General features: G+C 40.2%; 1 protein-coding gene across 1 annotated transcript in view; it reads left to right on the top strand.

Moving 5' to 3' along the window:
* The window catches only part of LOC140599614 (uncharacterized), a 136,018-nt gene that overhangs the window by 78,311 nt on the left and 40,757 nt on the right, over nt 1-16,950 (top strand). Inside the window, exons 7-8 of the mRNA XM_072762956.1 lie at nt 7,261-7,421; nt 15,767-15,833. Of these exons, the coding sequence (XP_072619057.1) occupies nt 7,370-7,421; nt 15,767-15,833 (119 nt within the window). The 5' untranslated portion in view covers nt 7,261-7,369. The remainder of the gene's footprint in view (nt 1-7,260; nt 7,422-15,766; nt 15,834-16,950) is intronic.

Raw genomic sequence — 16,950 nt, 5'->3', positions numbered from 1 at the left:
GAATCTTTATTAACTGTCGTCTTCTGCTGGGTGAAGGTTTCATTTGCCGTTCCTTCTCCGGCTCCTTTAGGTGCAAGGTTAGCTTTTGTATTTGAGTTCTTTCCAGTGATTGGATGGATGCTTGTATTGCGATGTATTTCCCCTATCTGGGACCACTTTTGCTGTGTCCCAAAGATTTTGAACGGTTGTATCTTCATTCTTATTATTTTCCGTGAATCTTTTTAATTCTTCTCTAATTTCCTGGTTGACCCTTTCATCTTTTAGCAGGATGGTCCTTTTTTTTTATTTATTTTTTATTTATTTATGATAGTCATAGAGAGAGAGAGAGAGAGAGAGAGAGAGAGAGAGAGAAAGGCAGAGACACAGGCAGAGGGAGAAGCAGGCTCCATGCACCGGGAGCCCGATGTGGGATTTGATCCCGGGTCTCCAGGATCGCGCCCTGGGCCAAAGGCAGGCGCCAAACTGCTATGCCACCCAGGGATCCCTAGCAGGATGGTCCTTAACCTGCACGTGTTTGAAATCCTTCCAAACTTCTTCTTGTGATTTAGTTCTAATTTTACATCAATATGGTCTGAAAATATGCAGGGGACGATCCCAATCTTTTGGTATCGGTTACGACCTGATTTGTGACCCAGTATGTGGCCTATTCTGGAGAAAGTTCCGTGTGCGCTTCAGAAGAATGTGTATTCAGTTGCGTTTGGATGTAAAGTTCTGTAAATATCTGTGAAATCCATCTGGTCCAGTGTATCATTTAAAGCTCGTGTTTCTTTGGAGATGTTGTACTTAGAAGATCTATGGATTTTAGAAAGTGCTATGTTCAAGTCACCCAGTATAAGTGTATTATTATCTAAGTATGTCTTAACTTTGGTTATTAATTGATTGATATCCTTGGCAGCTCCCACATTCGGGGCATAAATATTCATGATTGTTAGGTCCTCTTGTTGGATAGACCCTTTAAGTGTGATATAGTGTCCCTCTTCATCTCTTACTACAGTCTTTGGGATAAACTTATTTATCTGATGATATAAGGATGGCTACCCCTGTTGTCCTGAGGACCATTTGAATGGTAAATGGTTCTCCAACGTTTTATTTTCAGACTGTAGGTGTCCTTATGAGTCTCCTGTAGACAGCAAATAGATGGGTCTTGCTTTTTTCTCCAGTCTGAAACCCTGCGTCTTTTGATGGGATCATTTAGCCTATTCACGTTCAGAGTTACTATTGAAAGCTATGAATTTAGGGTCATCATGATACCGATTCAGTCCCTGTTTTTGTGGATTATTTCTTTGGGCATCCTCTTTGTCTTACAGAGTCCCCCTTAATATTTCTTGCAGAGCTGGTTTGGAGGTCACATATTCTTTCAGTTCCTGCCTGTCTTCTTGGAAGCTCTTTATCTCTCCTTCCATTCTGAATGAGAGCCTTGCTGCATAAAGTATTCTTGGCTGCATGTTCTTCTCATTTAGGACCCTGAATATATCCTGCCAGCCCTTTCTGGCCTGCCAGGTCTCTGTGGAGAGGTCTGCTGTTACCCTGATACTCCTCCCCATAAAAGTCAGGGATCTCTTGTCTCTTGCTGCTTTAAGAATCTTCTCTTTACCCTTGGAATTTGCAAGTTTCACTATTAAATGTTGGGGTGTTGAACAGTTCTTATTGATTTTAAGGGGGATCTCTCTATCTCCTGGATCTGAATGCCTGTTTCCCTCTCCAAGTTAGGGAAGTTCTCAGCTATGATTTGTTCAAATACACTTTCTGGTCCTCTGTGTCTTCAGCGCCCTCTGGAACTCCAATTAAAGGTAGATTTTCCTTCTGAGGCTGTCATTTATCTCCCTTAACTTTTCCTCACGATCTTTTCATTGTTTTTCTCTTTTGTCCTCAGCTTCCTTCCTTGCCATCAACTTGTCTTCTATGTCACACACTCTTTCTTCTGCCTCCTTAACCCTCATTGTTAGGACCTCCAGTTCGGATTGCATCTCATTTACTTGATTTTTAATTTCGGCCTGATTAGATCTAAATTCTGCAGTCATGAAGTCTCTTGATTCCTTTATGCTTCTTTTCCAGAGTCACCAGTAGCTTTATAATTGTGCTTCTGAATTGGTTCTCTGACATTGAATTGTAATACAAATTCTGTAACTCTATGGCAGAAAGTACTGTTTCTGATTCTTTGGTGGTGAGTTCTTCCTTCTAGTCATTTTGCTCAGTGCATAGTGGCTAAAAACAAGTTGTCCTGGACAAAGGAAGGAAATGGGGGAAAAAGGGGGGACAAACAAAAAACAAAAAACAAAAAAAAAGGAGGGGTATCCTCTGAATCTATATACTGTAAGTCCCTCGACTTCCCCTGGAGCTTTCCAGCACTGCTTGGTCAAGAACTTGCTCTTCCCCTTCCAGCTGGTCTTCTGGGGGAGGGGCCTGCTGTGCTGATTCTCAGGTGTGTGCCCCTGGGGAGCTGACCTGCCCCACCAGGTGCACGGCTCAGTGGGAGCTGTTTAAGCTGTGAGGCCCCTGCTCAGTCTCAAGTACAAGGTGACACCAGGAGGAGGAACAACAGTGGCGGCGGCCAGCTGTCCAGCCCTAGAGTCAGCTCCCGCAGTAACCACCGCAGCTCTCAGTGCACAGGGGCCTGTATGCTCTGGGGGCCGGGCACTGATCTGCAGAGCTCGCGGTGCCCGGTGGCAGGAGCGTCCTGGCTGCCCGGTGTCCTCCCAGCCTCCGCCTGTCCCAGGGGGAGCATGAGATCCTGGGCTGTGTCCCCAGCGCCCTGGACTCCGGGGCCTGCACGGTCCAGGCTGCTCCCTGGGCCCTGATCCAGCCCCTTAGGGAGCTCGGCAGCAGGGTGCAGCGGCTCTCCCCTGGGGTGCCCCTCCCCTGTTAGTGACCCAGGAGCCTGGGGGCATCCCCGCCCTTCCCGGGATCCTACCTAAGCTTCCTGTGAGCACCTGTCCATCCAGGACAGTTGGTAAAGTTCCTGCTTTTCCAGGCCTGGGCTCTCCTGTCCTGGGGGCTCTCCTGTGGCCTTAGCCCGGCTCCACACAGGGGCCCCTCCCCTTTGGAGGCTTTTTTATTTGTTTATTTTTCTGTCTTCCTACCTTGATAGAAGCCCGAACTCTTCTTACTGCAGCATTCCAGCTGTTCTCTCTTTAGATCTCAGGCCAAATGGGTACGTTTACAGGATGATTTGAAAGTTATCTAGGTGAGTTGGTGGGGCCAGGTGACTTGGGGACCCTATTCCTCCATCATCGTGCCCCCTCCCTAACCTGTGTGTTAGTTCTAACAGTTTTTCAATGAAGTCTTCAGGATTGTCTATATAAAATACTGTGTCATCTACAAATGGCAATAATTTTACTTCTTCCTTTCTCATCTGAGAAAAGGGGGCTGGGGACACAGCCCAGGATCTCATGCTCCCCCTGGGACAGGTGGAGGCTGGGAAGCCACCGGGCAGCCATGCCTTTTCTTTTTCCTGCCTAATTGCCTGGGATAGAATTTCCAGTACTAGGGATCCCTGGGTGGCGCAGCAGTTTGGCGCCTGCCTTTGGCCCAGGGCGCGATCCTGAAGACCCGGGATCGAATCCTACGTCGGGCTCCCGGTGCATGGAGCCTGCTTCTCCCTCTGCCTGTGTCTCTGCCTCTCTCTCTCTCTCTCTCTCTCTCTCTCTGTGTGTGTGTGTGTGGGTGACTATCATAAATAAAAATAAAAAAAATTTAAAAAAAAGAATTTCCAGTACTATTTTGAATATAAGTAGTGAGAGTGGGCATCCTTGTCTTGTTTCTGATCCTAGAGATTTCCCCCACTGAATATGATGTTGGCTATGGACTTTATTATGTTGAGATATGTCCCCTTTATAGCTACTTTGTTGAGACTTTTTCTTATAAATGGGTGTTAAATTTTGTCAAATGCTTTTTCTGATCTATTGAGATGATCATATGATTTTTATCCTTCATTTTGTTAATGTGCCACATCACATTGATTTATAAATGTTGAAACATCCTTGGAATAAATCCCACCTGATTATGGTGTATATCATCACCTTAATGTATTGTTGGATTTGGCTTACCAACATTTTGTTGAAGATTTATGCACCTGTGTTTATCAGCGATATTGGCCTGTCGTTTTCTTTTCTTTTTGCTGCCCTTATCTGGTTTTGGAATCAGGGTAATGCTGGCTTCATAAAATGAGTTTGGAAGTATTCACTCCTCTTCTATTTTTTGAGAAGGATTGATACTAATTTTTATTTAAATGTTTGATAGAATTCAGCAATGAAGCCATCTGGTCCTGGACTTTTGTTTGTTGGGAGAGTTTTGATAACTGATTCAATCTCTGTACTAGTAATTTGTTCATATTTTTCTTTTTTCATGATTTAGTCTTGGCAGGTTGTATGTGTCTAAGAATTTATCCATTTCTCCTACGTTGTCCCATTTGTTAGCATATAACTGTTCATAGCAGTCTCTTATGATCTTTTGTATTCCTGTGGTATCAGTTATACTATTTCCTCTTTCATTTCTGATCCTTGCTTCCATTGTCACATCCTCCCCTCATGTGTCAGTGTCTTCATGTGGAATTCTCCTTCCTGAACGTCTCTCTCATCTCTTCTTCTTTTAAGAACACCAATCATATTGGATTAAGGGACCACTCTACATAGTATGAACTTAGCTTAACTAAGTATATCTACAATGATCATATTTCCAAATAGGATTTTATTTTAAATTATTGGCAGTTAGGAAGGACTTCAACATATATTTTGGGGGGACACATTTCAACCCATAACACTCATCAAGCCATGAACATTAATCCCTGAGTTCCTAGTGCAAACACATCCCTTTCTTGATCATTTTAATACCTGTAAACATGTCTTTGATTCTTTGGTAAAACCACCATAGCCTTTAAAAAAAAAAAAAACTTCATTACATTTAGAATTTATCATCCCTGTTGTTACTCTTCAAGATGTATGCCATGCCCTTGTAGCCCTCTTCTGTCTTCTTTTCATACATATTCATTCAAGAACTTACCCTAGTACTTCCCCAACAAACACCAAGTTCTCCAAGTACCCTCTTGCTTTCTGTATTGAACCATTTGTGATTACATGATCAGATTTGCATTTTTGAGAACTTCTCATTCCTTTTAAACAGTTTCCTCTCATTATAACCAACCATGTGATCCCATCTATCCTGTCTCAACGTTGTTTTAATGGATTCTAAAGATGCACCTATTTTGTTCTATAACAACAAAAATGGCTTTCTACCATCCATTGAGAGTTTTCTTTCTATTTTACTGTTTCTTTAATATTTTTTTTCATGAGAGACACACAGGGAGAGGTAGAGACATAGGCAGAGGGAGAAGCAGGCTTCATACAAGGAGCCTGATGCAGGCCTTGATCCCAGGGCCCTGGGATCACACCCTGAGCCAAAGGCAGATGCTCAACCACTGAGCCACTGAGATGTCCCTTTTTTGAACATGTTTTATATTCTGATTCTAGTTTGGAATGAAATCAGATCTTTACTATCACTTGACACTCCTTCTTTTAATTTTTCTTGTTCTGTCTTTGGTATAACAAAGGAGAGTCCCAGCTTTTTGGCATAACAAAAGACATTCCCAGGAATTTCTTTATATTATTGTTATTTATTTATTTATTTATTTTTTTTTAAATTTTTGTTTATTTATTCATCTATGATAGTCACAGAGAGAGAGAGAGAGAGAGAGAGAGAGGCAGAGACACAGGCAGAGGGAGAAGCAGGCTCCATGCACCAGGAGCCCGTCGTGGGATTCGATCCCGGGTCTCCAGGATCGCGCCCTGGGCCAAAGGCAGGCGCTAAACCGCTGCACCACCCAGGGATCCCCTATATTATTGTTATTTAAACCCAGAAGTGGACCCTGAACTTTATGGTCAACTAATATTCGATAAAGGAGGAAAGACTATCCACTGGAAGAAAGACAGTCTCTTCAATAAATGGCGCTGGGAAAATTGGACATCCACATGCAGAAGAATGAAACTAGACCACTCTCTTGCACCATACACAAAGATAAACTCAAAATGGATGAAAGATCTAAATGTGAGACAAGATTCCATCAAAATCCTAGAGGAGAACACAGGCAACACCCTTTTTGAACTTGGCCACAGTACCTTCTTGCAACATACATCCACGAAGGCAAAAGAAACAAAAGCAAAAATGAACTATTGGGACTTCATTAAGATAAGAAGCTTTTGCACAGCAAAGGATACAGTCAACAAAACTAAAAGACAACCTACAGAATGGTAGAAGATATTTGCAAAGGACGTATCAGATAAAAGGCTAGTTTCCAAGATCTATAAAGAACTTCTTAATCTCAACACCAAAGAAACAAACAATCCAATCATGAAATGGGCAAAAGGCATGAACAGAAATCTCACAGAGGAAGACATAGACATGGCCAACACGCACATTAGAAAATGCTCCGCATCACTGGCCATCAGGGAAACACAAATCAAAACCACAATGAGATACCACCTCACACCAGTGAGAATGGGGGAAATTAACAAGGCAGGAAACCACAAATGTTGGAGAGGATGCGGAGAAAAGGGAACCCTTTTACATTGTTGGTGGGAATGTGAAATGGTGCAGCCACTCTGGAAAACAGTGTGGAGGTTCCTCAAAGAGTTAAAAATAGACCTGCCCTATGATCCAGCAATTGCACTGTTGGGGATTTACCCCAAAGATACAGACAATGAAACGCCGGGACACCTGCACCCCGATGTTTCTAGCAGCAATGTCCACAATAGCCACACTGTGAAAGGAGCCTCGGTGTCCATTGAAAGATGAATGGATAAAGAAGATGTGGTTATGTATACAATGGAATATTACTCAGCCATTAGAAACGACAAATACCCACCATTTGCTTCAACGTGGATGGAACTGGAGGGTATTATGCTGAGTGAAATGACACAATCGGACAAGGACAAACATTATATGTTCTCATTCATTTGGGGAATATAAATAATAGTGAAAGGGAATAGAAGGGAAGGGAGAAGAAATGGGTAGGAAATATCAGAAAGGGAGACAGAACATAAAGACTCCTAACTCTAGGAAATGAACTAGGGGTGGTGGAAGGGAGGAGGGCGGGGGGGTGGGGGTGACTGGGTGACGGGCACTGAGGGGGACACTTGACGGGATGAGCACTGGGTGTTATTCTATATGTTGGCAAATTGAACACCAATAAAAGATAAACTTATTATTTAAAAAATTATCGTTATTTAGCCAGAAATTGTATCAGTCATTTTTCTCTCTTACCTGTAGAGCAAAGAGGATAGAAGATGTCTGGGAGAATCTGCAATCTCTCTCTAGGAGATCCAGTGTTATAAGGCAGACTTTGGAGTCCTTTCAGCCCTGGGGGATCCTGAAATAAATGGTAATGAAAACTTTGAGCATTGAGATAAAGAATCAAACAAAAGGAGGAGGTAAGCATTACTGTTTCTGACTTCTGAGAAGTGTGCCTTGGCCAGATAGTGAGATGGAAAGGGCTGGAAGTCATAACAGCCTTGGCTATAGATATGATTGCTTGCTAATAGAGAAGAACCACTGCAGTGGGCCACTCTCCCTGAAGCCAAGGAAACATGTCACTCTCTCTCAATTTCTGAGAAAAGGGACTATAAAGAGCTAGAGAGAAAACTAGTAAAAATAATATTGAAAATAGGGATCCCTGGGTGGCGCAGCGGTTTAGCCCCTGCCTTTGGCCCGGGGCACGATCCTGGAGACTCGGGATCGAATCCCACGTCGGGCTCCCTGCATGGAGCCTGCTTCTCCCTCTGCCTGTGTCTCTGCCTCTCTCTCTCTCTCTCTCTATGACTATCATAAATAAATAAAATCTTAAAAAAAATAATATGAAAATATAATTTAAAAAATCTGTTAACCTCTACCCATCTTGGGAAGATCAGAGATGGTAGGAGCCTCCATGTACAATAGGGGTCGCACAGGTGAGAGCAGCTACAGCCACATGTCACACTGGCCCTGCCCTACCATTGCTATCTTCAGAGATCTTGATCCCTACCCTTCCAGTGCCATAAGGCAGCTTCACAATCATGTTCTGAATCCATACTCAACACTGCTTTGCCACTGAGACTCAGCCTGCCAATACACTACAGCTCCTTTTAGAAAGTTAGAGGATAGGGACGCCTGGGTGGCTCAGCAGTTGGGCGTCTGCCGTCAGCTCAGCTCGTGATCCTGGGATCCAGGATGAAGTTCCACATCAGGCTCCCTGTGAGGAGCCTGCTTCTCCCTCTGCCTATGTCTCTGCCTCTCTCTCTCTCAGCCTGTGTCTCTCATGAATAAATAAATAAATCTTAAAAAAAAAAAAAGAGGATATCTTCTCAGGCAACTGACTGAGAAAATAAAATTTTATTCAATCCCTACCACACAACTTATATGGAAATAAATTTCAGATGGACTAAGGACAAAAGTATAAAATAAAGCAAAGCTATCCAGAAGAAATAGCAATAAAATACTTTTATAATTTTAGTGTGGGCAAGGTCTAGACATAGTATAAAAGGCAGAAAACATAAGAAAAGCAGCCCGGGTGGCTCAGTGGTTTACCGCCACCTTCAGCCCAGGGCATGATCCTGGGGAACCCGGATCAAGTCCCGCATCGGGCTCCCTGCATGGAGCCTGCTTCTCCCTCTGCCTGTGTCTCTGCCTCTCTCTCCTCTCTGTGTATTCTCATGAATAAATAAAAATAAAATCTTTAAAAAGAAAAGAAAAACTAGATTTATTTATACATAGATTGATGTATATATGTGTGTACACACACACATCCACACAGAATATATAATTTAAGTAAATGGAATTAAAGTATTATCCATGCTGTTGTTAACCTGAGTCTTTTTGGTGAAGGTCTTTTTAACTGATTTTCCTGGTACTCCCATCTCATCCCAAGTAAACAGTATTAACAGCCTGGTATGTACCTTTCCACACTTTTCTTTTCTTTTTAAGATTTTATTTATTTATTCATAGAGACACACAGAGAGAGAGACGCAGAGACACAGGCAGAGGGAGAAGCAGGCTCCATGCAGGGAGCCCAAGGGGGGACTGATCCCGGGTCTCCAGGATCAGGCCCTGGGCTGAAGGTGGGGCTAATCCGCTGAGCCACCCAGGCTGCCCTCCCCACTTTTCTTTATGTCTCTATAATCTTATACAAATACACATACAGGGAAGCTCAATCATTGTTGAGCTTGTACACTTCCCTGCATTTTGCTTTTCTTACATAACGACAGAGCTTGAAAATCCCCCAAGTCCTCCAATATAGATCTAGTGCATTCTTGTTAATGATGACTGAAAAAGGACCATTAAAAGATAAACTGAGACATATTAAACACTTTAAGACTTATTTAAGCAAACACTGAATTGGGCAGCATCCAATTTAACAAATACAAAAGAACTCCAAGTGGCAACAGAAAGTGAAAGATTTGCATAGGCAGAATGGAGCAGGAACAAGGAAGTTGTACAAAGCAAAAAAGCCCATTAATTATGCAAGCTTACTGTCCTTTGGGAGATGGCAGGGGTCTATCAGACAAATTACCTAACCAGTGCTGGTCAGCTGATTCCTGATTGGTTCCATTTCTGGGAGCCCTAAAACTGGACTTACATTACATCTTGGTTTGGGTGATATGGAGCTTAGCATAAGCAACTCCATTTTGTACCTATTCTCCTGGCTTAAACAGAATAAAGCACTTTTTATTCCCAATTGACAAGCATTTAACCCATTTCCAAACTTTACTTCTGGAAATATAAATTACATAACAGGGGGATGATACGCCTTTATCTTTTGAATTTTCCTGTAAATGCCCTTTGCCCAGTAAAGGCAAATTAGGCTCAGGTCATTGAATTTGACAGCCTAAGAGCCTCAGGTGCCCAAGAAGTAGACCTTAGGAAGGGAGCTGAAGTGGCATGAAGGACCAGGGAAGGAACACGGGCTATTAGGATATTCTTTGTCATACCACAGCTTTGCCTCTGACCAATGTGAGGTCCTCACCTTAGGATATTGTTCACGCTGTGTCACAAAAGAGGCCATAAATCACTTAAAGGAGAGTGGAAGACAACCTGAAACTAAAGATCTGAACTAGAGAGAACAGGAACTTAAGTTTCAGGGAGAATTTTGGTCAGTTCTACAACACTGCCACCATGTGGCTGTAGAACATTGCAGCTAGCAGACCTAGAAGTGATGGGTTGGAAGCAGTTATTAAATAGAACCGGTTTCGCATTCTATCTTAATTTGCACCTCCCACGTCAGGATACGAACATTTCCATCAACCCAAAGAATGTCCTTATACTATTTCCAATCAGTACTTCCCCACCATCATTTTTCCAACTTCCACTAGATTCCCTATTCTTACACATGATATAAGTGGAATCCTATAGTACATACCCTTTTGTTTAGTTCAAATACCATCTAAGATCCATTGTAAATTTTCCTTTTACCTACAGGTTACTCTTCATTTCCAAATCCATTGGAAATTTCTGGGTATCTCTTAGTTGTTGATTTTTAGTTTAATTCCATAGCAGTCAGAGAACAGATTGTGTAGTTTTTCAATCTTTTGAGATTTTTTGAGACATGGCTTATTTTGGTGAATGTTCCATGTACACACGAAAAGCCTGTGTTCTGCAATAGTTGGATGCTGTGTTCTATAAATGTCAGCTAGAATTTATAATCAAATATTCAATGCCCTTCATGATTTTTGTCTGCTTGGTTTCCTCCTCTTTCATCATATGTGTCTCTCTATGTGTCTTCTCTTCTCTATGAGCACTGGTCATAATGGATTAAGGATCCACTCTACATAGTATGACCTCATCTCCACCTAATGAATGGCATCTTGGTGAATGTTCCATGTGTATTTGAGAAGCATGTACATTCTTTTCTGTTGTAATCGTTAATTAGGTCAAGTTGGTTGGTTGATAGTGTTGTTCAAGTCTGCCATTATCCTTGGCAATTTTCTAAGTGTTCTGTCAATTACTGAATGAAGAGTTTTGAGACCAAGACTGTAACTGTGGATTTGTCAGTTTATCTTTGCTGACTATCAGTTTTTTGCCTCATGTATTTTGAAGCTCTCTTAGTAGATGCACAAATGTTTAGGGTTGTCATGTCCTCCCAGTTAATACCTTCTTTCATTATCATTGTGCTTAGAGTCTGTTAAACTTCTTGGACATATAGATTCACAGTTTTATTTAAATTTGGAACAGCTTGGCCATTATTTCTTCAACTATTTATTGTTTCATTTCTCTCCCCTCCATCAACGAATCCAGTTACCCACATATTAGGGTGACTGATGTCCCACAGCTCACCGGTCTTATTTTTATTTTTAAAATTCCTTTTTTTTTTTTTTCTGTTTGACATTCAACAGTTTCTTCCTCTATGGCTTTGAATTTACTAACTTTTTCTTCTGAAATGTCTAATCTATTATTAACTTCATCCAGTGAATTCTTTATCTCAGACATCTGGAAAGCTGATTTGAGTCTTTTGTATATCTCCCAAGCCTCTGTTTAATCTTAATGTAACATTGAGAGAAATTAAATTTTAAAATTATTTAACAGTCAAGGCATTGGGTAAATTAATTAATTTTGATTATTGCCATTATCTCATTGATCTAGAGATTTTGTTTAGCTTATATAATAAAATTTAATACTTTTCTAGAAAATACATCTTTTTCCATTCTCTTTTTTCTCCTCCCTAACATCACCTTCTCTTGCCTTTCAGGTATCCTTATTAACAACTTGTGTGTAAATTTCTTTATTCAGATTCACACTCGCTTATCCAAACACAATCACATGCACACATACACACATACCCCCCACACACATGCTCATATTTGTAAACATGTATAGACGGGGTATTTTTTTTATGAAAAGATGGGATTATATTATATAACTTCTCCCTTATACTTGCTTAACGATGAGAGGGGCATCTGGAAGAGTCTGCCTTCGGCTGGGGTCATAATCCGGGAGTCCTAGGATGGAGCCCTGCATTGGGAGCCCTGCTCAATAGGGAGTCTGCTTCTCCATCTCCCTCTCCCCCTGCTTGTACTCTCTCTATATATAAAATAAAAAACTAAACAAAACAAAACATGTATTAGTACATGCCAATTTGATTATTTCATTAAGACGGTAGGTAGTTCCTAGGGGTGCCTGGGTGGCTCAGTCAGTTAAGCATGTGACTCTTGATTTTGGCTCAGGTCATGATCTCAGGGTCTTGAGATCAAGCCCCACGTCGGGCCCTTTGATCAGTGCAGAATCTACTTGTCTCTCCCTCCCCCTCTGCCCTTCACACACTTGTGCTCTCTCTCCTATGTCTCTAAAATAAATAAATAAAATCTTTTTTTAAAAAATGGTAGTTCCTAGATCACATTGATATAAACTTCTCCCTGGGGTGATATTTTGGCACAGTGCAAATTATCTCGTTGCCCAATATATTTGGAAGTAGAGGTTTCACAAGCACTGTGATATTCACCCAAATTGATTATTTAATGGGAGTTTCAAAATGGTTATATTGTAATTCTTACATGAATCGCCTGCATCCTCCATCAAGAAGAGTCATCTCTCATCAAGTGGACATAAACTGTCGTTCCTTGCCAAAGGCAGAATGAGAATTTATCTTTCATAAACTACCAATTTCTGTTGTATCTTATATAATAACTGTCTGCAATGGTCATCTGTAAATCTTTTCTGCTCTTTTTTTCTTTTTTTTTTTTTGGTGGTTTTAATTTTTTATATAAATTTATTTTTTATTGGTGTTCAATTTGTCAACATATAGAATACACCCAGTGCTCATCCCATCAAGTGCCCCTCAGTGCCCATCACCCAGTCAACCCCCCCTACTCTTTTTTTCTAATAACTTTGTAACTTTGGACTTGTAAAGTTGTATTTCTTTAAAGTTTTTATAATAACTAATCTTTTTGATAATCAAATTGCCCCAAATTTTACCAGTGGCAGCTTGAGCAAGTTGACTTCTGTGTCCTTTTTTTTTTTTTTTTAAGATTTTATTTATTTATTCATGAGAGACAGAGAGAGAAAGAGAGAGAGAGAGAGGCAGAGACACAGGCAGAGGGAGAAGCAGGCTCCATGCAGGGAGCCCGATGTAGGACTCGATCCCGGGTCTCCAGGATCACGCCCAGGACTGAAGACGGTGCTAAACCGCTGGGCCACCCGGGCTTCCCCTCTCTCTGTCTTTGATATCACCCCAATAGTCTTTGGTGCTTGCTTCTCTTTGGTACATCCAGAAATGATGAGCCCACCTTATCCTTTCCCAGCCCCGGTCCATATTCAACCATTTCTCCGAAGAGCCCTAATTCCCTAGAGTGGAGAAAAGTATGTAAATACATAAATGTGAGCTCCAGCAAGTTTCACTGCTAGAATGTCTTGCTTTTAAATTCTTTCAGTGTGCAGAATATATGTATATATTTTTTAACCTGAATTTATATTGGTAATATCCAACTCAGATTTAACATGATTTGGCATGATTTTGTGTTTATAGCTCTTCAACACTAAAAAACTTTAAGATATTTACTGACTTGCTTTATCTTAAAAAAAACATAAAATACTTTCAAAATTACAATACCAGTATCACTCCTAAAAATAAAACTATTAACAGAGGGAAAAGGTTCATTTGTAGTTCCCAAATTCATTCTTTTTTAAAAATCCTTAATCTATATCTCACTAAAGATGAACAGAGTTCTGTGTTCAAAGCTCACTTGGAATAATTCTTTTTTTCTCTGAGATTATGTTATCAAATGGACATATGTTCAAGTTCATTTGTTTCCTTTTTTCCTATTTTTAAGGCTTCCTTTTTTCCTTTTATGATCTAATTTTTTTCAAACATGAAAAATACGTACTTTCAAGGTGGCAATTATGTAAAACATATATACTCATGGATTTGCTTTTATTCCAAAACCTTTCACCAGGATTCCAAACTACCACCATCTCCACTAGAGGGAACTATTTTTATTCATTTCTGGTTTGTCATTCCAGTGTTTCTCTTTCAAAAATTTTTCCTCAGCTTGCGTCTTACAATCCATGAAATGTAGAATATCTGTGCCAAGCAATATACATTTTAGTTCTGATGACTTTTGAACTTCATAGAAAAGATATATTACTATTTGGTTTTTTTTCAAGATTTTATTTATTTATGAGAGAGAGAGAAGCAGAGACAGGAGAAGCAGGCTCCACACAGGGAGCCTGATGTGGGACTTGATCCCAGGTCTCCAGGATCATGCCATGGGCCGAAGGCAGGCCCTAAACCACTGAGCCACCCAGGGATCCCTATTTGTTGTTTTCTAGGACTGTTTTGGTCAGTCAATATTCTATTATGAGATTTGTGCAAGTTGTATTGTATAGCTGTTATTCACTCATTTTCATTTAGGTGTACTGTTCCATTGTGTAAATACACTACAAATCATTTATCCTTCTGTCAATGGCATTTGGTTGTTTCTGGATTTTTTTTCTAATATGTATATACTCTCACAAATATTCTATATCAGACAAAGTGGACTTGAGAGCAAAGAAAGCATTTTATAATGGTAGAAGAGTCAATTCTCTAAGAAAACTTAATTCCTGATATGTGTGTACCTAACAACAGTTAGACTAAAGTTTTTAACCAAAAAAGCCACAAAATACATGTTGTAAAAGCTGATAGAGCTGCAAGGAGAAATAGATGAATCCACTATTATATTTGGAGATTTCAACATCCCTTATCAGAAGTGAACAGATGGAGAAGATAGAAAATCAGTAAGGATATAATTAATCTGAACAGCACCGTCAAACACCTGGATCTAATTAATGTCTATAGACTATGTCATCTAAAAATAAGAGTACACATACTTTACAAGCTCACATGGAATATTCACCCAGAGAAATCACATTCTAGGGGCGCCTGGGTGGCTCAGTTGGTTAAGCATCTGCCTTCAGCTCAGGTCAGGATTCTAGGGTCCTGGGCTTGAGTTCTGTGTTGGGCTCCCTGCCTAGTAGTGAATTTACTTCTCTCTCCCCCTCTGCCCCTCTCTCTGCTCATACTCTCTCTTTTGTGCACCCACACTCTCTCTCTCAAATAAATAATTAAAATCTAAAAAAAAGAAAAATCACATTCTGGGCCATAAAACATACCTTAACAATCTTAAATGAATAGAAATTACACAAAGTGTGCTCTCTGACCACAGTGCAATTAAACTAGAAACTAATAACAAAAAGATAGCTGGAAAACCTCTCAAGTACTTGGAGATTAAACAATACATTTCTAAATAACACATAAATCAAAGAAATCTTAAGAGAAATTTTTAGATACTTCGAAATAAATGGAAAAGAAAATACAGCTTATTGAAACTTGTGAGATGTAGAAACAGCAGTGTTTCAAGGGAAATTTATAGCATTGAACACAAAATTTAGAAAAGAAGAATGACCTGAAATCAATAATCTAAGCTTCCACTTTAGGAAACTAGAGAATAAGGAACAAATTAGATTTGGGGCACCTGGGTGGCCCAGTTGGTGGAGGAAATGCAGCTTTTGATCTTGGGGTCATGAGTTTGAGGCTCATGTTGGGGAGTGGAGATTATATTAACTAATAATAATAATAATAATAATAGAATAAATAAATTTTAAGAAGAACAAATTAAATTCCAAATCAATAGAATAAAAGAAATAATAAAAATTACAGCAGAAATCAATGAAATTGAAGACAAGAAATCAGTAGAGAAAAACAATGAAACCAAATGCTGATTCTTTAAAATAAAGTCGTGAAAGTGATAAACCTCTAGCCTGCTTTACACAGACAAAAAAGAGAGAAGACACAAATTGCCAATCTCAGAAGAGGGACCATCACTGCTGATGCCATTGGAGTAAGTACACTAGACCTAGATGATTTCAGTTGTGAATTCTACCAAACATTTATTGAAGAAATTGTACCGATTCTCTACAATCTCTTACAGAAAATAGAAGCAGAACAAATACTTCCTAATATATTCTATGAGGTCAGCATTACCGTAATACCAAAACCAAAGCCATGACAAGAAAGAAAAAATACAGGGACGCCTGGGGGGCCCAGTGGTTGGGTGCCTGCCTTTGGCTCAGGGTGTGATCCCAGTTTGGGGATCAAGTCCCATATTGGGCTTCCTGTGAGGAGACTGCTTCTCCCTCTGCCTGTGTCTCTGCCTTTCTCTCTCTCTGTGTGTGTGTGTGAATAAGTTAAAAAAAAAAAAAAAAAGAATGCAGCCATCATAAGAGATGCCAAAATCACTTTCTGTTTTCTTAAGACATCACTAAAAGTCTTCAGAGGCCAAAAGTCATCCTTAAAGTTCAATCTGCATCCTTTTTACTGCAGCTGGATTAATTTCTTTAAATTGGAGCACCTGGGTGGCTCAATGGTTAAGCATCTGCCTTCGACCCAGGTCATGATCCTGAGGTCCTGGGATGGAGTTTTGCTTCTCCCTCTGCCTATGTCTCTGCTTCTCTCTCTGTGTCTCGCATGAATAAATAAGTAAAACCTTTAATAATAATAATAAAATAATAATAATAATAATTTCTCTCAATTGACTCTTCATAAAAATCAAGAACAGCAAAGAGATTTGCACTCTCACCCAAACATTTCTACTACATTTTCTCTTCAAAAAAGGAATTTACTCAGGGAGGAGTGACTTCTATTCCAAAAGGGTATGTGGCCAAAATCAAATAAGCATATGCCTACTACCTGATTCTAGAACAGGATTCCCTTCACCACCACAGTCCCCCACCTCATACCCCATAAGCATGACCTTACACATCCTTTGACTCGTTATCACTTACCCAAATAAAAAAGAAAGCCATAATTTGCAATTAGTAATGCATTTGACCTCATGCCCATTAAACAGGTGAGCAAGCTTTGAAAACTGACATGTAGGAGATAAGCTGTCTGTTCATCCGTTCTTGGGATACATGGAGCCAGTTGTTCCCTAATATCCAATTTTGCCTTCTTTAAAA

The sequence above is a fragment of the Vulpes vulpes genome, chromosome 7, assembly GCF_048418805.1.
Source record: "Vulpes vulpes isolate BD-2025 chromosome 7, VulVul3, whole genome shotgun sequence".
Lineage (NCBI taxonomy): Eukaryota > Metazoa > Chordata > Mammalia > Carnivora > Canidae > Vulpes > Vulpes vulpes.
This window is presented reverse-complemented; position numbering and strand designations above follow the sequence as displayed.